We start from the raw sequence: 24,983 nt of genomic DNA on the forward strand, positions 1-24,983 counted from the left end.
TCTTACTTTTCCCTGACACTGGAGAAGATGAGAATGCGCCACATTCTTTCTGGCTACTGGGCTACCTCCCTCTGAGTTACCTTTTTATATCTTATAACTTTTCTTGTTAGGATGATTTTATTATTGACTTGCGAAGACAGACTGTAAACACATTCCCACTGAAGTCTTGTTTTCCCGGATCTTATCTGGTCACTGATGGTGCCCTTTGTAGTCCATACATTTGATTCGTGACTGGATTTAAAATTTTGTTGTTTATGTTTAAATCTCTATTCTGTGTAGAATTTATTTTCCAGTAAGAAGTACTTTTGATTCACTCTAGTCTTATTTCACTTCCCATCATGCAAGCCTTCTTGGGTTGATTTATGATGGCTGTGTATCATACAATCTGCATGGTTTGCAGGACTATTTCATCCATTGGACATTCTACTTCTCTGTCAACAGCACCATCTTCCTGTACCTCAGAAGTCAGTCCATATCTCTGCTCAGGCAACATGTTGCTCAAAGCTCTGGACAGTTGCTTCCCAATGAACTCTAGGAAGCTTACTGAAGTTAAAAAGCAAAAAAACCCAGCTTTCTGTTTAAGCGCATGTGGCTGCGATCCCAACCATTCTCTGAAGACGGTCAGCATACATATATACATATCTAAAGTGTCATGGCGAAACCCATTAATACATACATACATGTCTGAGGCGTCATGGTGAAACCCATTTACACATATATACATGTATGAGGTGTCACGGTGAAATCCACTTGTACATATACACATGTATGAGGTGTCATGGTGAAACCCATTATTTTGTAGAATAAATACTAATTCTCTGCTGAAAATTATAATTTGTTTTTTTCATTTATTGAGATAGCTGTAATGTTTTCCTTTAGCAAACCATAGGCATGAAATTCCATCAGTGGACTTTCTGAAATTGAAAATCCCTCCACTACAGGGATAAACCACCTTAGTTGTGGCTTACAGCTGTAATAGTTCAGGCTTTCCCTCTGAAACATTTGGTTGAAGGATTTTATATCTAAGAGAATAAGTTAACTCCAGGTTTTCCCTTTAGGTGTTCTCACGTGGTTCAAAGCCTGCACTGTATACGTGTATAGTACGTGTGTAAAACCTAAAACAACAGGAGATTGAGACAGAATAGCAAGCGATCAGGAAGAACGAGAAGGTGGCACACAAAGACACGGGAGACGTGAAAGGACGAAAGAGACAGGAGCGTGCTGGGGGGGTGATTTACAAGGGACGCTCACTGTTGTAGGCAGTGAGGGAGAAGCATCTATGAAAACACACTCGTTCAAAAACAAGATAACGATATCTAACACCCTCTAAGTTAATTGAAAAATATTAAACATTCTGTTTAGGAACTGGATATTTATCTAGGGACGGAGGTAACAGCTTAACTTACCTGAGCACAGCAAATAAACACAACTGAGATTGTCAGCAAGAAGGCGGACGAGACGATGACATCAACTGATCTCTGAGGACCTCGACGCTAGGGAGAAAAGGGGAGGACACTTTAAAAAGGAGAGAATTTCCATGCTTTCCGTGAAGGTGCGACAGGCTGGTCATAACCTACAGTGCTGAACGTATACCTAACTTGCCAGATGAACTGTATTCTAATGTGTTATTATTTCCTTATAATTTTACAACACTGTAAATGTGGTATCTACACATGCATAGATTCCTTAGTGTAACTGTTTTTCACACTAAACTCATTCGCAGACACATGTGACAGCGGAGCTATGATGCTCACACTAAACTCACACTCACAGACACATGTGATATCTGTGTACTGAGCTATGGGGGACGGTATCCACCGGGTGTTCTGAGGTCAATGTCAGGGAGATTAATTCAGATTTGTGGGTCAGGAATGTGTCTCTGCCTGGTGAGCATTTACATCATCTCTAGAACAAGAAGACATGTAGCACTGTCCTAGGAGAGGAAGATTCCAGAGAGCCAGGGGACAGACAGGAGAGCAAGGCCCAGACCATGAACAGCAGCCAGAACATACTAAGGCTCTGTTCCTTATCCAAGAGTAACAGACTTCCGGAAAGGCGAGAAAACTGTATGATCCTGGCAGGCTGAAGACAGTAACGGAGGAAGGAACGCTAAACGGCAGAGAAGCAGCTGTGTCAGATGACAATGGTCTCAATAGGGCCGTGGACACAGAAACAAGGAGATGGGAACAGATTTAAGACGTACTCTGGGAGCAGAAAGGACTGAATGCCGGAGACCAGGACAGAAGCTGCAAGGATAATTTTAGTTCTAATTAAGAGCGAATGGAACATGATTAACATTAAGTGAATTTTTCAGAATAGAATCAACAATGTATAAAGGAACATAGCACCTACTCAGGGCTCGGAATTTTAAACTAAACCAAGCAAGAAAACCACATTCATCCTTCATGAAACATAAATGTAACAATGAGGGGAAAACATCAATTTGTAGCATTTCCTAATATACATCGAGTTAAATTTAAAAATCAAAACTGATAAAGAGAACAATGAAATTTTAAAATGTAAAAGCAAATAATTTTTTCTATTTCTTTCATTGTGACTTCAGAAGAAAACGCGTTAAAGATCTAGTTCAGTGGGCTCTTGGTCTTGGGACAACTTTACCGTTCACTGTCTGCACAAACGTCCTTGAGCATGTCTGCATACTACATAGATCGCAACCTACTGGTATTTACTATAAAAAGAACCCCAGGACAGAAGGCATCCTTAGAATCAACCCTGGTTTTCCTTTCCTGGGGTCTAGCGTTTTCACACCACGTCACAAACATCAATATTGTTTAAGCCATTGAAGAAGCAGGTAAAGACAGCTTTGCTCGGTGACTTTGAGGAGCAGTTAGAGTCCCCAAGATTGGCTCATAAGTAGGGGGCTCCCTCTGCTGGTTCGTGAGGACTATTCTAGGGAAAAACAGAAATCCTTAATCCAGCCTTTGGATGAGAAATTGTTGGCTCTACTAACAACCCTCACACCTCCAGAAAAGACACGGTGACTACTGGGAAAGCTATATATTAAGAGCGCATGTATCAACAACATTCTACCTTGAGATAGGAACGGAGAGACAGCCACATCTTTATATTCTGCACTTTCTTCAACCGGAAATGAGGAACCTCAGATTTCCGAGCTCTCCTTGCAGATGTCAAGTGTCCAAAGAGTTTTGCAAAGAGCAATCGCTAAAAAAGATTAAGGTGAAGATTACTGTATAAAATATTGCATAATTTATATAATTATTATATGAAATACAAATCGTTATGACTTAATATAAAAGCAAACAAACAGTTACATCACAGTGTAAACTACAAACACACTTAAGGAACACTTTGAGGGCTACGAAAGGGTAAACTAATATTCTTCATACTCACTTGTTTATATGTTCTTTCTGCTACACACAGCAAAAAAAAGAAGATCCAGACAAGAGATACTCGAACCACAAAGCTTATGAGGACCATAGAGAGAACCATGAAATCTTCGTTAGAACCAACAGCGATCACACAAAGTTCTGAGGCGGAATGGGCTGTGAGTTGCTCCAAGTCTGTTGCTTGGGACAGTCGGAAAACAAACGGAGTTAAGCCCAGGATTAGGGAAACAGCATTTCCAAATATCTGGTATCCTATACCTGGTACATGGCTGTTCACCTTAGGAAGTAGGGGCAGAAGGGAAGAAGAAAAGAAAGTGGACATAAATCAAATTTAAGATAAAATGAATTCTAATGAAACTTCACTTTTTTATAATAGGATTTAAATTTTTTAAAATTTAATACATTATGAAAGAGCCCGTTACACATTAATTACAAGATCTCTAATTGATAAGTAGATGTGAGAGGAAAATCAATCTCAGATATTGAGAAAACTATGCATGTTATTATTTTAAGTTAGAAACATTTACAAACATTAGAGTGTTGAGATCAATACTAAATTAAACCCAATTTGTTGAAGGAAAAGTTGAGGCGCCAATGAGACGGCACAGCGATGGAGACGCCTGTCATCAGCCCCGACAACTGAGTGCCATCCCTAGGACCCACACGTGGAGGAGAAAACCGCTGCTGAAGGGGCCTCTGACTTCCACAACACACTGTGACACATGCATTCTAGCCCCAAAACAATAAATGGAATTTAAATGTTTAAATTACATTTAAACAAAAATGATATAATAATTTTAAAAAGATGCCGGTGGTAGTGGTCTTTAATCCCAGCACTCAGGAGACAGAGGCAGATCTCTGAGTTCGAGGCCAGAGCAAGTTTCAGAACAGCCAGGACTACACAGAGAAACCCTGTCTCAACTAATCCCCCGAAGAGAAGAAAAAAAAATAACTATTTAATAAATCCCTAACTTTCACCCTTTCCCTGAGGGACACGAGTCAGAACTCACTCTGTTCATTATCATCCCGCTGATCTCCAGCACAGACAGCTCCGCCTTCTTACAGTCGCTGCCTTCCCATACGATGGCACTGACTTTCTCTAAGCCTGGGTGGGAACTGTGAAGCCAAGGCAAATGAGTCTACAAAAAAAGAGAAACACACTTATTACTTTCACAGATAAAAGTGTCTACAAGATGACACACAGCTGTACATGGACGTAAAATTGTAACTACACTAAATAAAAATTGGTAAATTTATAAGTGGAACACATTTATCTGTATAGTAGCCATATCTATGCACATACAATTTTAGCTACATTAAAACTTCAATTAAAATTAGTTATACATTAAATGGATCACATAAGAAACTGCAGTTATAAAAATGTAGACCCTTAACAAATATCTTGTAAGTTAAATATGGAACAAAATACCTTAGCAAAAGTCCTTAGTTGTAAACCCACCTATTTAAGGCTAAAAAACATGGATGCCAAGTTGTATGATGGATGTGGTCCACCCTAAGATCATTCGGGACAAAATATGACAGCCGAGATCTTTGAAAACTACAGGATTCAATCTCACCCGGGAAGAGACTCTCCCTCATTATCTTTATTAACTGACTGAGTCACTTTTGTGGCATTCTAAAACAGCATTTCTGGAAAGGATCAATTATACAGCAAACACTGTAAGAAGTAACATTAAGAATTACAAATATTTTCTGAAATACTTTATTTCCCAATGTTCCAAGAAATAATAACAGTTACAAACTTGCAAACCTTAAGTGTGGTTATCTGTTTTGGACGCACAGTAGAGGAGTGGATTAGGTAATGGGATAGTTGGGCCGCAGGTAGCAAAACACGCAAACCTCTCACAGCAACACGCGATGACACAACACATAGCCTAAGGCCCGCACTGGAGCGGGCCTCACCTGTTTACGTCACAGTATCGCTAGCTCACATACATCACAAGGATTGATATATTTCCCACATTTTACATAAAGAATATGTTTGGCATTCACAGTAACCTGAGAAATATGATCAACAAATTGTTGAAATTCTAATATTCCAAAATACTTCCATGAATTTAAGAAATGTAATTTTTCATACAAGGGAGATAAAGGTGCATCAATAAACTTCAACTGAAACTGTCTAAAAAAAATCAGTAATATATTAAAAAAAAGGAAAGGGATTTTTTTTATCTTTTCTAAACATTTTTATCTTTTCTAAATACTTTCATGGTCTTTATATATTTCAGTACTTGAAGGGTTTACAGCATTGAAATATTACTGTTATCTTGTTAACTTACTACAAGTGACGTTTCATAACTTGTGACAAACAATATATGCCAGTTTAGAAGAGAAGTAATTCTGTATCAAAATATGCATCAAATTTTCTCTGAAAACTTAATAAATTCTGAACTACTCTAGAAAAGGGCTGGAGGTGTCGATTACAGGTATTCTCTAGGATGTCGGAGAGGGCTCACATTCAGTCTCTGGCACTCTGGAGGCAGGGAGGGACTTTGGACACAAGATGTATGAAAACTGGAATGACAAGCTGAGCACAGGCGTGTCCGGAGACTTAGCTAAGGCACGCAATTCCTCACAGTGTGCTTCTCCCTCAGACTCCAGACCTGTCAGACTGTCAGTAACACTAACCCTCTCAGAGTTAGGTGAGCCAAGGACGTAACAGATTTTAACCAAGTAATAAGAGTCTCACTGTATAACAGAAATCACAGCTCTGCTCAATTACACCAAGATGATGTTAGTACAATGGAGGTCAATCTAGAAACAGGAGAAGAAAGATATCAGCTTTTCTGCTGTCCTCAAAGCACTTCTCCCCAGGTACTTTTTGCCAACATTTGGCTTCATTTTCTTACAGTCAAAAGGCAAGAGAGAAGATGGGCATGAGAACTGGTCAACTTCGAGTTAATCAAAAGAACCCTGTATCTCTCAACGTGGGTGTGCTTTTGTCAAACACACACTGAAGAACAGGCTTCTTTAGACAGACAGCGTAGAGAGAGCATCACCGTACACAGACTTCTAGAGACACAGCGTGGAGAGAGCATCACCATACACAGGGTTCTAGAGACACAGCGTGGAGAGAGCATCACCGTACACAGACTTCTAGAGACACAGTGTGGAGAAGGCATCACCATACAAGAACCTACACTAAAGGGCTCCTCCTAAGAGCAAGGGATCACAGTTCAGAACGCCATCTTCTGCCACTGCCCCATGGCACTGCCTCGGAGGATGTGCTGGGAGCAGCTGCAGCTGCCGTGGGTCGCATGTGGCCTGCGCGGGCTACACACTGAGGAACTTAGGTTTTCGAGCTAACAGCTGAGATTCTTTTCATTACTTTTCAGCTTCACCCCAGATATCCAGTGCTTTCCTTTTATCTTCATTCAAAATGAAACCTTCAATTGCAATGATGTTATGTTTTATTTCAAATAAATTCACTAAGACAATGGCTTTACTTGCTGTTTCCAAGTATGGAAACACAGTCATTAAAATCCAGCCATACCTACCGGAAAATGTTTTCACTTGAACATGGCTTTTTGTCTCATTATATACCCAGCCATAAATAGCAGAGGAAATTTTTCCCTTATGAAACGTTTGTTACTATTTATAAATATAAGAAAACTATGTCCTGGTAATATTCTGACAAGAACATGCCCGTCCAAATGCTCACTGTTTCTTCCCAAGGAGACTTTCCATCTTCCTGAGGAACGTAAAACAGTCTCGCAAACCTAGCGCAGACCTACAGCCAGACAAGAAAACAACCTGGTAGCTTTTTCATTAAAGGAAGCTAATATCTACTGTCTGACAACTAGTAAGACTGAAAAGTATGAGCCTTCCATAAGCCTGGAAATATGAAATTGTACAGAAAAAAGAGCCCTTAATCCAAAACCAATACTAATTAATATAAGTGTAGGATACCAATTAGAAATGCAGAATAGAGTATCAAGTGGGCTTTTTTTAATCTCATAGAAAAACAGAAGGATGAATCAAACATATAGGGCTAAATTATTAATTTCAGGAATCACAGGAAATATAGCTCAGATATTTCTTGCTACTGCTAATCCATTTACTAAACTCAAGTGGCCCAGATGAATATTTACATGCTCCTCAGCCAACATCATGTAGCCTCAGAGATTAGTCACTACTGGTCCATTTCCTCAGATCCGGGACCCTTAGGTATTCCCATGGCCACAGCAGGAACTGCTTCACCTCCGAAATGAGTCAGGAGTAGCACCCTTCCATCTGACCACGTCTCTGAAACATGTTCCCTTAAACATCATTATCCTTCAATTTATCAGTCCTTTCCTGGCTAAGCTGCCCTCTGGACTCCCACAGAAACATTATTTCAGACTCCTCTCTTGGTTCTTTTTCCTCCTTAGAGGACCCCAGCCTCCTGGGTCTCGGAGAACAGAAGCTCTGGGTCTCCACTCTGTGCCTATTCTATGCACGCCTTTCTGCTACCCAGAGCGTGCTCTTACCCCTGCGACAGCCGGGCATTACCTTCTGTAAGAGTTCTTTGATTTCTCTGAACCAGCTCCTCTCATGTAAATGTGCTCAATATCTTACATCCTAAATACCATGCTTTCCACTCCTTAATTTCTCATCTAAGCTACTTTATCTCCTGCCAGTGTTCTATGCTGTGCTTTTTAAACACCCCTGATTCAGACTCTGAACATCTCATAGGGAGCTTGCTTTCCCCTGTCATTTTGCAATGGGTCTGAAGCCAAAACCAATGGGTATATTTTTAAAGTGAAACCCTATCATTCAGCTACTCAAGAGCTGACTTGACCTAACTGACCTTTTTCCTCAGTCTGCTCAAGTGATACATTTCAGGAAACTTGGAAATTACTTAGTATACTTCTCTGGTTCACCAAGTTTCACATGTCTAAATTTCATGCTTATTATATCCTGGCATGTTTTTATATGTCACTTGCATATGCTTTAATTCATAAATACACTTTTTGAATGCTTTAAAATTTTATATTATTCAAATTGCTTTTACTCGAAAATTCATATTTCAATTTGTAATTGAGAATTTATTGTCATAAAACTTTCTCATGCTGACACGTCGCCAAGTTAAATTTCATTGCTATAAACAGCTTTATTACAAGGCTTGCCTGCTGGCTTTACTCCTTCTGTGCTGCCCCCATCACTGCAACGAAATACCTAGCAAAAAGTACTCAAGCCTCCATGGCTCCCAGTTTAGCTGAAGCACAGTGTATCACGGTAGGAAAGACGTGGTTGTAGGGTGTCTTGGTCGAGGTCTATGGTACCAATGAGGAAGTAGAAAAGGAGAAACACCAAGGCCTGGATGGCTTTGTTTTTCTTTGTAGTCAGTCTGGGATCTTAGCTCAAGGGATGGTACCATCTATCTTCCCCTCAGATGAGTCTGCACCCAAGCACACCCAAGGTGGATTCTAGATCCAGCTAGGGACATTGAAGAATAACTATCACAGCTATGCTGGCTTATTCTTCCCCACCCCCAGAGTTTCTCTGGGTAGCCCAGGTTGGCCTGGAACTCACAGGGATCTGCCTGCCTCTGATCTCTTAATTTTTTTGAAATCTGATCAGTAAAAAACAGTGTCTCCTTGCTCTAAAGTTCATCCACCTGACCGTGAACAGAACCGGGCACACTCACACAGTGCTCACCTGCTCTCTCTCACACCTGTCCCCACCCTGACCACGCACAGAACCGGGCACACTCACACAGTGCTCACCTGCTCTCTCTCACACCTGTCCCCACCCTGACCACGCACAGAACCGGGCACACTCACACAGTGCTCACCTGCTCTCTCTCACACCTGTCCCCACCCTGACCACGCACAGAACCGGGCACACTCACACAATGCTCACCTGCTCTCTCTCACACCTGTCCCCACCCTGACCACGCACAGAACCGGGCACACTCACACAGTGCTCTCCCCCACTCTCACACCTGTCCTCGTAAGCTACCGCTTCAGATCCCTTTATTTTTCTATTGAGCCCCACCCCCATCTCTGCTTCTCTCTCTCTCTCTTCTCTCCCCTCTTCTCCCTCCACTTCCCTCTCTCCCCAAGCCTTTTTTGAGACAATATCTCACCAGGTCAACCCCCTGGCCTGGAGCTGTCTTTGCAGACCAGGCTGGTTTCCAACCCAGAGAGGCACTGGCCTCCGCCGCTGGAGTGAGCGCTGGTGTTGAAAGCACACATTGAACTAATCCTCTGCTTTACCTCTGTACAGCAATACTCTGACAGCTAAGAGGTTACAAACATCTTCAGAGGACTGTCTTTTAGTAACATTATCGCTTAGTTTGAAAGCTTAAGTTTTTTAAATTAAGATATTCTTGATTCTGGAAGCTCTGGTAAGCTGAAGTAATGGAAATGACTATTCTATACTCTTGCTAGATGCTTTAGACTTTTCCCCTTACACTCAGTAGCTACGTGCAATACATTTTAATGTGTCGATATCACTTAGCCTACCCTCTTATGGTCTTATCTTTCTTCACTGAGTATTGACGCTATCTATACCGTACATTAGGGATCCATAAGAGCACGAGTCTATTTCTGCATTTTTCATTCAGCTGTTTGTGTATGCACCCACATAAAACTACCCTATTCTTAATTTAAACTAAGACTTTGTATCTCTAGGGAAAGTCACCTATTGTTATTCGAAACTGTTGTTTGGTTGGTTTTGGTTCAAGACCGGGTTTCTCTGTGTGGCAGCCCTGGCTTTTGCTTTGTTTCATTAGTCCTGGCTGGCCTGGAACCTGGATACCCAACTGCCCTATCTCCTGAGTGCAAGGTCTAAGTACATGTGCCAACACACCCAACAATTTTTGCTATTTTTAACATTTCGTTCTTAAATATGTTCTTTAACCTGCAGGTGCATATCCAACCAAAGCTGGCAGACTAATGTGTAGAAGGAGCAGCGGGCTGCGTCCCGCCACCCGGCTAGCTTTACGCCCGAAATAACAACACACAAACTGTATTCATTTAAACACCGCTTGGCCCATTAGTTTCAGCCTCTTATTGGTTAATTCTCATGTCTTGCTTAACCCATATTTAGTAATCTGTGTAGCACCACGAGGTGGTGGCTTACCAGGAGAGATCTTAACCTGCATCTGTCTTGGAGAGGAGAAGCATGGCAACTGACTATGGCAACTGCCTGAAGCATCTGCCTTCTCTCTCCCAGAATTCTGTTCTGTCTACTCTGCCTACCTAATTTTCTGTCCTATTAAAGGGGCCAAGGCAGTTTCTTTATTAACCAATAAAAGTAACACATAGATACTCCTCCATCACTAATGAACAAAAGGACTGTCAAAATAAAAGTAAAAGAAGGATAATGGACACTTCCACATGGTACCTGCTTTACATAAAAACGAAGCCTGAAGTCAGGCTCAGAGCTTGGTATCTACAGTGCAGAAAACAGCAGGGGGATTTTTACCAAGAGACCATGCTGACACCCCGACCCGGCCTCACCAGCTACCAAAGCTGCACAGGGAGAGCACTGGGTGAGCCATCCAACTGTGCTTCTGTGTCCTGGCGGAAGGTCGTCAGGAACTACCCTTAATCAGACTAAGGGAACTCTTCCATTTCTAGTTTTTAAGGATCGACTTGGTTTTGTTAACAATACTTGGTAAGAAGTTGGGTAAGGAAGTATAAAAGGTGAGGATTTGTATACGTGGACGGGGTGGGTTTGGACATAAGAGGGAACGCACATTACCTACGCAGAGGACAGAGGTCAGCCTCAGCTGTCACTGCCCGGGTGCTATGGGCCCTATTTTAAGATGATGCTGTGAGAGGCCCAGCAGGCTAGGCTAGCAATCCAGGGTCATTGGTCTCCGCGCACCCAGTGTATCACACGCCCTTTCAGTTCCCATTTTAAATAGAGGCTCTGAGGCTTGGGTTCAGGTCTTCAGGCTTGTATGTAAACACTGGACTGACTGAGCCATCTCCCAAGCTGGTCCTCAGGCTTGTATGTAAACACTGGATTGACTGAGCCATCTCCCAAGCTGGTCCTCATGCTTGTATGTAAACACTGGACTGACTGAGCCATCTCCCAAAGCTGGTCCTCAGGCTTGTATGTAAACACTGGACTGACTGAGCCATCTCCCAAGCTGGTCCTCAGGCTTGTATGTAAACACTGGACTGACTGAGCCATCTCCTAAGCTGGTCCTCACGCTTGTATGTAAACACTGGACTGACTGAGCCATCTCCTAAGCTGGGGTGAGGATTTTTAAATTCAGCGTTTCTGGACTGCTGAGTGATAGATGGAGACGCCATTCACCAAGATTTTGAGTACAGAAAGAGAAAATTCATAAAGGAAGATGAGGGATTCTGCTAACATGAGACATTGGACATTAAAAGAATTCAACACAGTACCGGACTCAACTGTACTTTTCAGCACCTTCAATGTGATTAATCCAAAATGAGATGTATACTGAGGGTTCAGACTCAAGTTTGTAGGCTTAATATGAAAAAGGCCACCTATACCATTTTTATTTTCTCATTAATTATGTAGTAAAGGAATAATATGCTGAATATATTTGGCTAAATAATGCATATTGGAATTTCACTTTTTAAACTGCTTTTATTGAGGTTAATGGAAAATGTAAACTTGCACGCACGACTGTATTCCTACTGGATACCGTGACTATGGGTGACTAGTAATTCAAATTTGACACATATTTGAGTCATAATATTAAGGGAGAATTAAGGCCACGAAGAATGTGAATTTGAACAGAACAAAAAGACGAATGCTTCTAAAACACAGACTGACCCATAAACTCCATCTTCTAACTCAGGATCACAGATGTGGAAAGACTGAGACACAACGACAATATAAACACAGAGACTATAGTCTAGTGAAGCCAGGCCACATAGAAACAAAACAACCTTGTGAGTATTACTTTAACTGAATGTGAACGTCTGTCACATACGCTCAAAGGAGCTTGTCTGAGGGCCCCGCGCAATCCGACTGTAAACTAACCTGGTGGAAGGGGTCGTCTCTATACTCTTTCTTCACACAGGGGTTAATCTGCGGGTTCCCCACATCTGTCTCACTGGTACAGGATGAGCGGCATTCTGCACAGTGCAGCAAGTCCTCCCACAAGACATCCTCCGTTTCAGACTCCGGCCTCGTGCTCTCAGAGTCCTGTCTGGAACTTGAACAGCGAGAGCTGCAACTAGTACCCGACTTAGGGGCGTCCTGAAATCGAGACAGTCTTTGACATTAATGCAATCTGTGTATCCTTCCCAACTAGTACCCGACTTAGGGGCGTCCTCAAATCGAGACAGTCTTTGACATTAATGTAATTTGTGTATCCTTCCCAACTAGTACCCGACTTAGGGGCGTCCTAAAATCGAGACAGTCTTTGACATTAACGCAATCTGTGTATCCTTCACAACTAGTACCCAACTTAGGGGCGTCCTAAATCGAGACAGTCTCTGACATTAATGCAATCTGTATATCCTTCCCAAGTAGTACCCGATTTAGGGGCGTCCACAAATCGAGACAGTCTTTGACATTAATACAATGATACCCGACTTAGGGGCATCCTGAAATCAAGACAGTCTTTGACATTAATACAATCTGTGTATCCTTCCCAACTAGTACCCGACTTAGGGGCGTCCTGAAATCAAGACAGTCTTTGACATTAATACAATCTGTGTATCCTTCCCAACTAGTACCCGACTTAGGGGCATCCTGAAATCAAGACAGTCTTTGACATTAATGCAATTTGTGTGTCCCTCTCGACTCAAGAGATTTTATCAGAACCGTGTATTGCTACTTTTCCTAGAACAACAAGCGTACTCGTTCTGTCAAAGGACAGTGGCAGAGACAGCGAAACATTACAATGACAGAGCACAAAATATCTGACGCGAGATCCAAAGGAGTCGCGACCCACAGGGTGAGAACTGTTGTCCTAAAGGCTTGCTCTCCTGTAAGACATGTCCCTTAAAGTCGGCTGTTTCTAAGGTCATATCTGGGGGAGCTGAACCCAACTGCTGAAACACCATTTATTTTAAAGTCTTTATAAATGAAACTAAATCTCAGCCTTATACAATGTTTATTAACTATAAATGTGAAATAGGTTGAAATGTTTTCAAAGCAATATTTATTTAAAAATCTAAATGTAGAAGAACAATGCTCTGCTCTTCAAGAGCCCAACAGGTAAAGCAGCTGCAGACAGTTCAGATCCCAGGAACAGGACTCACGTGGGAGTCAAACAGCTAGTTACGCAGGAGAGGGGTCACACGGGCCTCCACCTTCCTTCTAACTACACAGAGTAAGATTCTGACTTCCTGTTGTTTGGCCTAAAGCAGGCTGTGGATGACAAGGCCGTAAGTGGGCACACGGGTCTTAGGGTCTGCTAGCGCACTCCTTGAGAGGAAGAAGACACCCGGGCAGACGTGACGAGAGGCCATGGGAGAGCAACTCTCCCAGCAGCCTGCAACTTCCCACGCTCCGTCCACACACAGCGTCTCATCATTCTCTCCATAAGTTCACCTCAAGATCATCCAGAAAAAATATCTGCATAATATGAAAAGACTACAGAGTAGCATTGGCTAAAAAGTATCAGAGGGGTATTTCTTTGGAGCTAGGCAATGGAATTTCTTGTTTATAGAAAGAAAGTAAACATTAAATGGAATGAAATTATTTTTCTACCTAAATAGTTTTAAGTTCTAGAGATGTCAGAAAGTTGGGGAAAGTTTTGAGATAACCAACAAATAGATAGATAGATAGATAGATAGATAGATAGATAGATAGATAGATAGATAGATTTTAAAAAATCGAATCAAAGAGGAAAATTACTGAACTTTGTAGTGTGGGTAAATTATTAACTGGCAATAGCAACATGAAAGAAATTAACTTGGGAAGATAACGTCACTATAATGAAGTGTGGAAAGACTGATCCAGGACAGCTGACCGTCTCCGCTGGTAAGGGTGCAGCACCGAGCCTGACACTATCTAGACACCCGACCAGGGTCAGATCCCTGGGACTCACTTGGTGGACAGATAATCAACTCCTACAAGCTGGTCTCTGAACTCCACATGTACAACAGAGGCACCCTCCCCCAAACCAGCAAATAAGTAAACAACCCGCTAAGTGTCTGAAGAGTCACACAAACACGAGTGTGTAGGGACACCTACTGATTGATGCTACACTATCCATCAAGACGGTGGGACAGAGCTGGGTGTGGCGGCACGCCTTTAATGTCAGCACTCAGGAGGCTGAGGCAGAGGAACCTGAACTGGAGCTAGCCTGGTCTATGCAGCAAGTCCAGGGACCGTCAACAGAGATGCACAGTGAGACCCTGCCCCCTCCCAAAAGACTGTAAAACAGTACGTATTGGTAATGGTGGGAAATATTTCAATAATAACACTCGACTGCGGAAGGTAATAGAACACAGGTATATGTGCATTTATGTAAGGTCAAACTGTGTACCTCATTTGCATAATGCTTTTTATAATGGTGTGTCTTTCTATTTCGAAGACTGCTTTCAGACGCTCTGTCCACATGGCCGCGCGGTGAGTACCCTGCTTCCTCGCTGGAGCCGTCCTCAGACGCGTCTGCTGTCTTCCTCTGGGTGTCCTGTGGAGCCGACAAAGGGAACCGTAAGTAATGCGATGATGTCTGAGCTTCGAGACAGCAACTTCTACAAATTATACAATACAGATATCATATATACCTTCAAAATATCATCAAATACCAAGAAACTAATTAGGACTACATAATTTTCTGAAGAAAAAAAAATCTTATGTCAGCAATTATACTCTTAAATGAACATTTTCTTTAAAAGTTATTCGAATAATTTATCAAATATTATTCTGGGGGCTGGAGAGATGGCTCAGTGGTTAAAAGCATTGCCTGCTCTTCCAAAGGTCCTGAGTTCAATTCCCAGCAACCACATGGTGGCTCACAACCATCTGTAATGAGATCTGGTGCCCTCTTCTGGCCTTTAGGCACACATGTAGTCAGAATATTGTATATGTAATAAATACATTTAAAAAATGATTCTAACTTTTGTTTAGGAAAGGATCTGAAATACCTTACAAAAATATGAATAAGACACAAACATAAGCCATTTGAAAGAAGCTGAAAGACCTTAGAAAAAAATCCTATTTAATCAAGCTACCTGGTCAATTAAAAGGCCCATCACTAACTTAATAAAAGTTATGGGGATGAGAACCGAGCAGTCAGAAGAGTGTGCATGTCTGACATGTTACGTATGATCGACCGGAAGAGACACTGTACTTCAGACAGTCTGAAACGGAGAGACTCAAGAAGCCTGAGCTCCACCCATGCTCTTCCAGATACCTTCACGGGTAATATGTACTGAGCATGCACTGGACACCGTGTGAGCCGTGTGACACACAGGATGTCCATACTACCAGACAGCTATCACTGAGTAATCAAAACTTACAGCCAGACTGAACTACAGGATCACAATGACTCACAGACGATACTACAAAACAGAAGTACATTCACCTAGAAAAACTCAGAAAATCTTTATGCCTCCTTCAACACAAAAATGCTCTTGCTCATATTCCGAGTGCTAGGATTAAAGGTGTGCACCCTCACGGTGGCTCACGACGTCTGTGACTCTAGTTCATTCCAGAGACTCTGATGCCTTCTCCTGACCTCTGCGGACAAGAGGCACACAAACGGTGCACATATATATATATATATATATATACACATGTACAGGCAAATAAATTATACATTAAATAATATAAATTATACACATAAAGTAAAATCTTTTCACAGAGTTTTATGACATGTCTACAGCTGCATGGGCTCATCTCTAGGTTTTCTATCTATCATGTTCCATGGTCCACAGGTCTGTTTTTGTGGAAGGAGGATGCTGCTTTTTCACTACGGCTGGGTGGTACAGTTTGAAGCCACACAACATGATGCCTCTAGCCATGTTCTTTTACTTAGGAATGGCTTGGTTATCCATAGTCATGTATCTCCCTATGAATTTCAGGATTTATGCGCCTCCCCCAGTTCTATAAAGAATTTCTCTAGAATTTTAATGAGGATTTCATTAAATATAGGTTATTCTGGTAGTCTACCCATTTTCCCAGTATTTAATGCTGTCAATGCAGGAGCACATGTCTTCCCACTGTCAAGTGTTCTTCAGATTTTTTTTATGGTATCATAAATTCTCACTGTAGAAACTATTATAAATGGTAGGTATTCTTTCTAATTTCTTTCTCGGCAAGTTTGTTACCATTCTATACAAAAGTTACTGGGTTTGGTATATTAATTTTGCATCCTGCAAATTACTACAAGTGTTTATCACATCTAAAAGTTTTCTAGTTGGAGTCCATGGTATCTTTTAAATACAGACTCATGCCATCTGCAAATAAGGAATAATTTAACTTTTCCTTTCCAATTTTAATCCCTGTTGTAACTTTCTCTTGTCTTATTACTGTAGAGAAGACTTGAAACATTATAATGAATAGCAGTGGAGTGGGAACCCTTGTCTCATTCCAGTAACATGCTCCTAAAAACTGGAGCACCCAAAAATCTATGCAGAACCGTGAAAAGATCCTCAGCAGCAATCTTGAATAAAAGAACAGACTTTACACAAAAGAACACATGCACTAGGACTGCTGTAACCTCAACTAGCTGCTGACAGGTGAGTGATTATTCAGTCCATAAATACAACAAAATTTAGTCATTTGAAGAAAAAGAAACAACTGGAATAAGTCAGACAAAGAAAGACTCAGACTGTACATTATTAACAGTGTGATGTGCACACACACACACAGGGTGGGCTGACACGGGGGTCATTATTACAGTGTGATGTGCACACACACACAAAGGGTGGGGCTGACACAGGGGTCATTATTTCAATGTGATGTGCACACACACACACAGGGTGGGGCTGACACGGGGGTCATTATTACAGTGTGATGTGCACACACACACACACACACACAGGGTGGGCTGACACGGGGGTCATTATTACAGTGTGATGTGCATATACACACACACACACAAAGGGTGGGGCTGACACAGGGGTCATTATTTCAATGTGATGTGCACACACACACACACACACAGGGTAGGCTGACACAGGGGTCATTATTACAGTGTGATGTGCACACACACACACACACACACACACACACACACACACAGGGTGGGGCTGACACGGGGGTATCACAGCCAGGAGGATGAACAGACAATGGCTGAGGAACAGACAGGTATAAATGATAGAAGGAATAACTTAATTTCTGTAATTATGGTTGACAAAGTATTGTACATCTCAGTACAGAAAGTGACTAGGATTTTCCAATGTTACCAACATATGATAAACATTTGTAGCTAATAGGCCAATTACCTTGATCCCATCGCTGTAAGTTAATTATATGTACACTGTACCCTATAAGTAACTACTGAATCAACCAAAGAAATTTAAATAATTGTTTTCAGATCATATATAAGCTAAAACAGATGTGTAAAGCCAAAAGTAATTAGTGTAGAGAAAGCAAGGTATTTTCTTACAGATCAGTGCTGAGAACAACTGAGCTCTTCCGCGTAGTGCACACTTTTATACACACGTGGAAATGGGGAGAGGAGGTAAGGGTTAACAAACACGGACCATGAATCCTAATGCCTTAACATTCTGGAAAACCCAATCCAATCAATTTCGAATATGCCAGGTTACATTTCCAATCCTGTCACCTGACTTCAAGGTCATCACTATTATCTATGAGAGTCCCAGATCAATTCCAGAGGAAACACTTCACTTGAGAGCAATTCATGTTAGTGGACGTGAAATCACGCAAACTCAAACCGGTACTGACTTTGGCACGGACAGTCCTCGGAGTCCGAGTGGCGCAGGCTGTGGCTTCCGCTCGGATGGTTTCACACTGAGGCTCGGGGTCCTGTGCTCCATCCCCACCGCTCTTCACAGCCCTTCTCCCATCGAGGGACACATAGCCGTTGTCAGTCTCAGTGGACTTATCAATTGAATTCTTTGCTTTCTTTGACCTAGAAACAAACAGATACAGAAATGTTATGTGTACTTAGCTTATTCTGGATGGTGTGATAGAAACTAAACTCTGGCACTCATTATATAAAGCAGTATTTTTCAGAATTTTAATGGCTATCTTTGTTTTGTTTACAGTAAATGAGAAATAATATCAGATAAAATAGCAATTCAACTTAAAATCCTAGTTTAGTTTATGGTAGGTTTTGAGGTCTTACAAATAGCAATCCACAAGGAAAAGTCCTAATTTACCAAAGAATTCTTTGCTTGGTGTTTGGACAATGTCTAGAATGAAAATTGTTCCCAATTTGTTAGTGTTAATGTATTTTAAGCTTTTATTTTAAAATGATTATCTTTGTAAATTCATTAGATAAATTATAATAGTGACTTAATACTTCCCAAATATTTTACCTTTTGTATACATAAGTTTTTGGTAAGTTCCTTTTAATGTACAACAGAAACATAAAACCTTCTGTAGCATAAAAATGTAATGAAAAGGGAACACTTAATCTAAAAGTTATAAATCTGGCAAAAGTGAAAGTGGAGAACATAAAATTAAGAAGTAACCTCTTTCCCTTACCAAAAGAATCTCTTGGAAAAAATAATGACCATGTTGTTTTTAGAACCTACAAGGCCAGAATTAAGGATATTGATTCGTAGGAATAAAATATTTATAAACCACAATGTAGGAAATAATAATTTTAGCAGGTAGATGTTTTAGGAGTCTTACAATAGGTGAATGTAGCTCCCAAGGGAAACCTTTAGTAGAGATGAAAATCCTACAGCAGAAAGTGCGCCTCATGCAGAATAAAGCCCGACCTCATGCTCTCTGTGTGACATGAAATCCAAGAGAAAGTGAGCTTAAGATTGAATGGTAAAGAAAATGGGTTATGGTGGAAAGGAGGCTTAGGAAAACAAATTCAAGGAGGGGCACAAAGGTACCTTGTACCTTCTCAGCCTAGGGAAAAATATTACGTTATCAATAATGCAGGCGTTGATGAAAAAGAGCAAAGTACCTTGAAATTCAAATAAACTCACAGTATGCTGGCGAGGTCTTCATGAAGGCTGAGAAGGGAAAGGGAAGATAATCAAGTAAGACAAGTAGAAAGTAGATGCAAGAATCAGAGCCACTAAAGAGAGGCCTGGAAGCCAGCAGGCAAGGAAGAAAGAGTGGGCTCCGTGGAGCCTAGTGATGCTCTCCAGCCGTAACGCCTTTTCCCAAGATGGATGGGTAAGCTGGGAATGAGCACCAGCAGAACACACACCACATGACCTTCCAGGCACGCATCAACACCTCCCCTCCTTTATGCTTCTCCAATCTCTGAGCTGCTTTTCTAGAACACTGGGGCACTGAGGAGACATGAACAGCAAGTCACTAAGGTTTAGTAGCTATTTGATTTTCTTACTAACCAAATGCAGACAATCACTACAGCAGCTGTAAGGACAAGAAGAAAATATTAAATGTAAGCACCTCCCATGCAGATGAGGAGTGACACCTGAAAGGCTAGGCAGAGGAGGCTGGCAACAGTCGATGGCAGCCAACTGTGGGAACAATGTGAAGGCAGAATGCCATATGCATCCTGGCAGAGCAGAAGACAGGCTACCCACAGAAGATTCAATGTGTATGTAAACACACTGAGGGTTGCTGCTGCTGAAGAAGATACAGAAATAGAAAAAAGAATGGACTGGCGAGACGGCTGAGTGGGTAAGAGCCTTTGATGCTCTTCTAGAGGACCTGGGTTTAGACCCCAACAGTCGCAGGGCAGCTGACTGTCTGTGACTCCAGTTCCAGAGGACTGAAGGCCTCTTCCAGCCCTATGGGCCCTGCATGCAAGCTGTGCACGGACATGCATGCAAATAAAGCACCGATACACATAAGAAAGAAAAAGAATGCACTGAGTGGTATTGGGGCTTGGAGCTATCACTGAAAATTCATAGCTGGTGTACACACATGTAAGCAGGAACACAACCATACCTATTTCATATATTATAATAGACATGCTTTGACTGATAGATACAGAATTGAATAACACATCTCTAAAATGCTTTTATCCACTCTGAACACCCCACTAGCATTGCGCACCCAGACTTTGGTTTCTAAACACATTCTCCCTGAAGAACTGGCTGATTTCAGGACTGGAGTTGAGGACGTACAAGCTGAACCAGGAACATCCTGGTGTGTTAGCTCAGATGGCAGGAAGAAGATGCTAGAAAGTCAAGGACACCACCCAGAGGTCCCTACTCATCATATTTATGTCAACCGAGTCGCTGAAGTAAATGATGAGGTAGTAACAAAGCAGAGATTCCCGAGTATAATAAGCAAGGGGGGGGGGGGTGTCGCCCTGAAGAAAACTGTCAGCTAATCCCGTATAGAAACACCATCATTCACCCAAAAATCAAAGGCTCCTCAGCCAAGGCAGTGAACGCTGTACAATAACAGATTACCGTCTGCCATAGGTAAGCTTCTGTCCTCCGCCAGCACTCCTCAATGCTTTTCCTTCTCCTCTTGAGGTCCCCTGCCTCATCTCATAGGCTATGTCTGCCTTTACAATCCCTTACCTAGAATCATCTAAATTTCGAAAGTTAGAGTCCACATGAGACAGAATATGCAATTTTTATCTTCTGAGACTGGGCCACTTCATTTAATATAACCCTCTGTATTCCCATCCATTTTTCTCCAAATTTCATTTGTTCTTAACAGCCAAACAAAGTTCCATTATGAAACACGGCACATTTTCGTCTGTCAGCAGACGCGTGGCTGGCTCCTCTCTGCAACTGTGACTGATGAGGCGGCGTCCTTCGGGAGCAAGCCCAGCAGCGGTAGAGCTGCATCACATAGTAGTTCTAGTCCTGTTTTTGCAGGGAACCTCCACACTGATTCCCATAGGGCCGCACTCGCTAACAGTCTCGCCAACAGTAAAGAAGGGCTCCTCGCTCCCCACAAGCCTGGAAGCATTCGTTCTTGTTTATTTTCTTGATGACGGCCATCCTGACTCGGGTGAGATGGGAACTCCAATGGTTTGGATTCGCCTTTCCCTGGTGGCTAAGGATGTTGGATTTAAGAATAAGAATAAACTGGTTGTTTGTTCCTTCGTTAGGAACTGACTGGCAGTCTTACGTTTGAGTGCTCATTTCTGTAGATCTTTACACACTCTAGATAGGTCTTTGGTTGCCTGTTTGCTCTGACAGCTTCTCTTGCTATCCAGAAACTTCTGAATTTCATATGGTTCTGTATATTAAGTACTGAAACAACTTAAAAGAAATAGCCTTATCCATTCTCCAAGAACCAATTGTATCCAATTACTTACGACTCACTCTGAAGGTCCACCTGAAATATCAGTGAGGTCACTCCTTCACAAAGGCACTTGCAGTGCCCACCTCCATCCTAGGGCCGTCTTTCTATTTACAGTCCTCTGCGTTGGTGGATTATGTGCACCTCACCTCCACTAGGCCACCAGCTTCAGTGTTTTGCCACCAGCAAGTAGCACAATGCCTAGTCTGACAGTACTTAATAAATACGGTTCTTATTAAGAAATAAAATCAGCTATTTTATGAACTGGATTTTTAAGAAGAAAATAGTCTGCATAAAAATGCATCATCTTACTTTCATGGCCAAAGTTCATAGTCCTACCTCTTTAATTTCTGGATGGTGAGATAGCTGTAGAATTTTCTACAATGCATTACGTGTGGTACTTAAGATGAAGTCCTGTGTCAAAACTACTCAGGGGGAAAAGAACCTTAAAAAATACTAGTTTAATATATTTATTTCTCAAAGGAAATAAGTGATTATACTCTAAATAAATGATAAAACTATTACATTTTTCATATGGAAAACTTTAGCCTACACGCTGGTAAAACTTTTAAAGAACTTGCCCCTAAGATGAGCCCTGGTCTAAAATCAAGCATGTTCACAAGCTTAATGAGTTTCTAGCTATGCCCATCAACAGTTCTAAGGAACCAGGATAGAGATGGGCAAACCTCTTCTATTCTTGTCTGCAGAAGACAGCTAAGTACCTGCTTTACAGTGTAAACAACTCAACTACAACTATATCACCAAAGGCCAAATTTTAATACTTGTACTGAAATTTTCTGGTGGGGCTGAACTTACGCAGCATATTTAATTCCGTAAATAAAATCAGTGTATCAATTTCTGACTTTCACTTTAGTGTTATACACAATAAACAGAGGTGCAACTCTCTCCACCCACCCACCCCTGCAGTGCTAGACATCTCCTGCCCACGTCCCAGTAAGCAGCACTCCAGCACTGAGCAACATCACAGCCCTAGACAGAAGTCCCAAGAGCAGGTCCATCAGCACGCTAGGTAACACGAGATCCATGTCTCATTCTTGGAACTTTTTAATTCACTAAAATCTATTATATAGTTTGTCTACTCAGAAACCAGAGCATAATTCCTTTCTGTTGGCTTGCTCTTTAGTAGCATGACAGATCTTAAAGGCTATGAAAGAAAATTGGGGATTTATTAGAATTCTGACATAGGTATTATAGAGTTGAAGAAATGCAAACTCAAAATTTAACATTTCCTGTTTAATCTTTTCTATGGGAGCTACATTCCCAATGAAAACGATTCAATGAATTAAAGTACTAAACTTAGAATCTGGGTTAATGACTATACTTTTAAATTGACACTTGGCTGATTTAAGCAGTTTTACTTTAAGAATGGAGCGTATGCAGACACAACAGTGTTTAGGCTTAAACATCACTTTTCATTCTGGCCTCTAGAAAACCGTATCCATCACAGACGCTATAAACTGCGCTGTTTCGATCCCTTCTTCCACTGGTCACATTCACTCGGACACCTAAGTAGAAAAGCCAGTTTTTCCACTGTCACCTGAGAGTAAGTCTCAGATATGAGGTCGGCACTGCTCCTGCAGCCCCTTCCCAAGCTCAGAGCCCAGGGCCGAGGATCTCAGAATTCAGTACAGGACTGCTAGAGCATATGCAGCATATTTAATTCCGTAAATAAAATCAGTGTATCAATTTCTGACTTTCACTTTAGTGAAAGGGCTGTTCGTCTTATGTGGGTAAGCCAAGCCCTAGGGAGACAGTGGAAAATGCTTCTTAGATGTACAGTAGTAATAAGCACACAGTCAGCCCACGCGAGCTGGACCCTGTGGTATCAGTGACTGACGGTTCTATCCATCTTCAGGCTATGGACCGACAGAAGAAAAACTGAAATCTAGGTCTCATCTGAGTGGAACTACGAGGTAAACTTCCAAAGAGACCAATGGAAATGCTGTCCATCATATAACAATATTAGAGAAGTCAAAACAACTAACAGACTCCCTGAGAACTCTGTCTCTATTCTGCTATTCATAATTGCTCCTCCAAAAGTCTTGAGAGATACTTAAGAAACCCATTTTGCAGCAATTAAACTCTTGCATCTCATGAATGAAAATCTGTTAAACAAGAGAGATGAGAAGAATAGAGACCAAGTTAAAAACAAATAAAAAAAAAAAACCCTCCTTAAGGGAACAGATGATTGGAACAAGGGCCATGTTACTGCTGTCAAAATGATTTAGGAAACCATTACAAAAAAAATCATGAACAGTGAAAATAAACACAGGATCCAATTGCTTAATGCATGATAAACTTTATCGTAAGACCACAAATGCAACTGATGACACTCTGTGAAGTAGTTAGCGATTAGCAGAGTCCTTGTCTTGAGAAAGGAATTAGTTGTGTGCAGTATCTCTTGTCTTAATTTATTAATTGAACACCTTCAGATACAGCCACAGCTTCTCAGCTGGTTTCTAATTTATGCTACGCCACGTGTAGACCAGCATAACTCTTAACTGTCTAAACTAAGTATTCCAAGTATTAATAATATTTTTAATATAATTAAATATATTAAATATAATATAATACAACAATATAATTGAGATAGGTTTAATTTACTTTGGAAGTCTGCTATAAATATTTTTTTTCCTATTTGGTCAATACTCATTGATACAAAAACCCAGGGATTAACAAACGAAGAACTTTAGACTGTACACAGTTCGACTTAACTCAAAGTGCTTATTTCACATAATTTTAGAAAACTGAGGTAGATGTAAAACAAAAAACAATACAAGTCACACGGTGTATTACCTACAATACCGAGAAAACAATGAACTAATTAACAGAGTAAAATAACAGCTGAGAAAAAAATTTTTTAAAGTCAAGAAATTTTTAAAAGAAAAGAAAAGAAAAAATGCATTTATCTGGACAGTAGTAGTGCACACTTTGGATCCTAGCACTTGGGAGGTAAGGGCAGGCAGATCTCTGTGAGTTCAAGAGCTAGTTCCAGGACAGCCAGGATGACACAAGAGAGACCCTGTCTCTTGAAAAACAAAAGTAAAAACAAAACCAAAGGAGGGAGGGAGGGAGGGGAAGGAAGGAGGAAAGGAGAGAAGGAGGGAGGGAAGGAAATCTTTACTACACTTTGCTAGTATATACTCATTCCCATGGAATAACATATTTACACATAACCCCAAGTAAACTTTATCCCATTTCCCCTTAAACCATAGCACTCTGATTATCAAAATAAAACATGTAATGAGGCTGTAATATTGAAAGTCATTACCACTCACTATCTAGACGCAGAGTGTCTTTATG

At 41.3% G+C, this 24,983-nt stretch overlaps 1 protein-coding gene across 7 annotated transcripts in view; it reads right to left on the minus strand.

Annotated features, from left to right (window-relative positions):
* Window positions 1-24,983, minus strand: part of Phtf2 (putative homeodomain transcription factor 2) — a 107,121-nt gene that overhangs the window by 8,277 nt on the left and 73,861 nt on the right. For 2 of the 7 annotated variants that reach the window (XM_038315413.1, XM_038315414.1), the window contains 7 exons: window positions 18,183-18,369; window positions 14,809-14,955; window positions 12,348-12,566; window positions 4,379-4,507; window positions 3,373-3,645; window positions 3,052-3,183; window positions 1,407-1,493 (listed from right to left, as the gene is read on the minus strand). In XM_038315413.1, the coding sequence (XP_038171341.1) occupies window positions 1,407-1,493; window positions 3,052-3,183; window positions 3,373-3,645; window positions 4,379-4,507; window positions 12,348-12,566; window positions 14,809-14,955; window positions 18,183-18,369 (1,174 nt within the window). Of the gene's footprint in view, window positions 1-1,406; window positions 1,494-3,051; window positions 3,184-3,372; window positions 3,646-4,378; window positions 4,508-12,347; window positions 12,567-12,646; window positions 12,991-13,034; window positions 13,893-14,808; window positions 14,956-18,182; window positions 18,370-24,983 lie in introns of those variants that run through there. The other 5 variants (XM_038315416.1, XR_005283760.1, XM_038315419.1 and 2 more) reach the window with 5 other exon arrangements.

This window comes from Arvicola amphibius, chromosome 18 (genome assembly GCF_903992535.2).
Source record: "Arvicola amphibius chromosome 18, mArvAmp1.2, whole genome shotgun sequence".
Lineage (NCBI taxonomy): Eukaryota > Metazoa > Chordata > Mammalia > Rodentia > Cricetidae > Arvicola > Arvicola amphibius.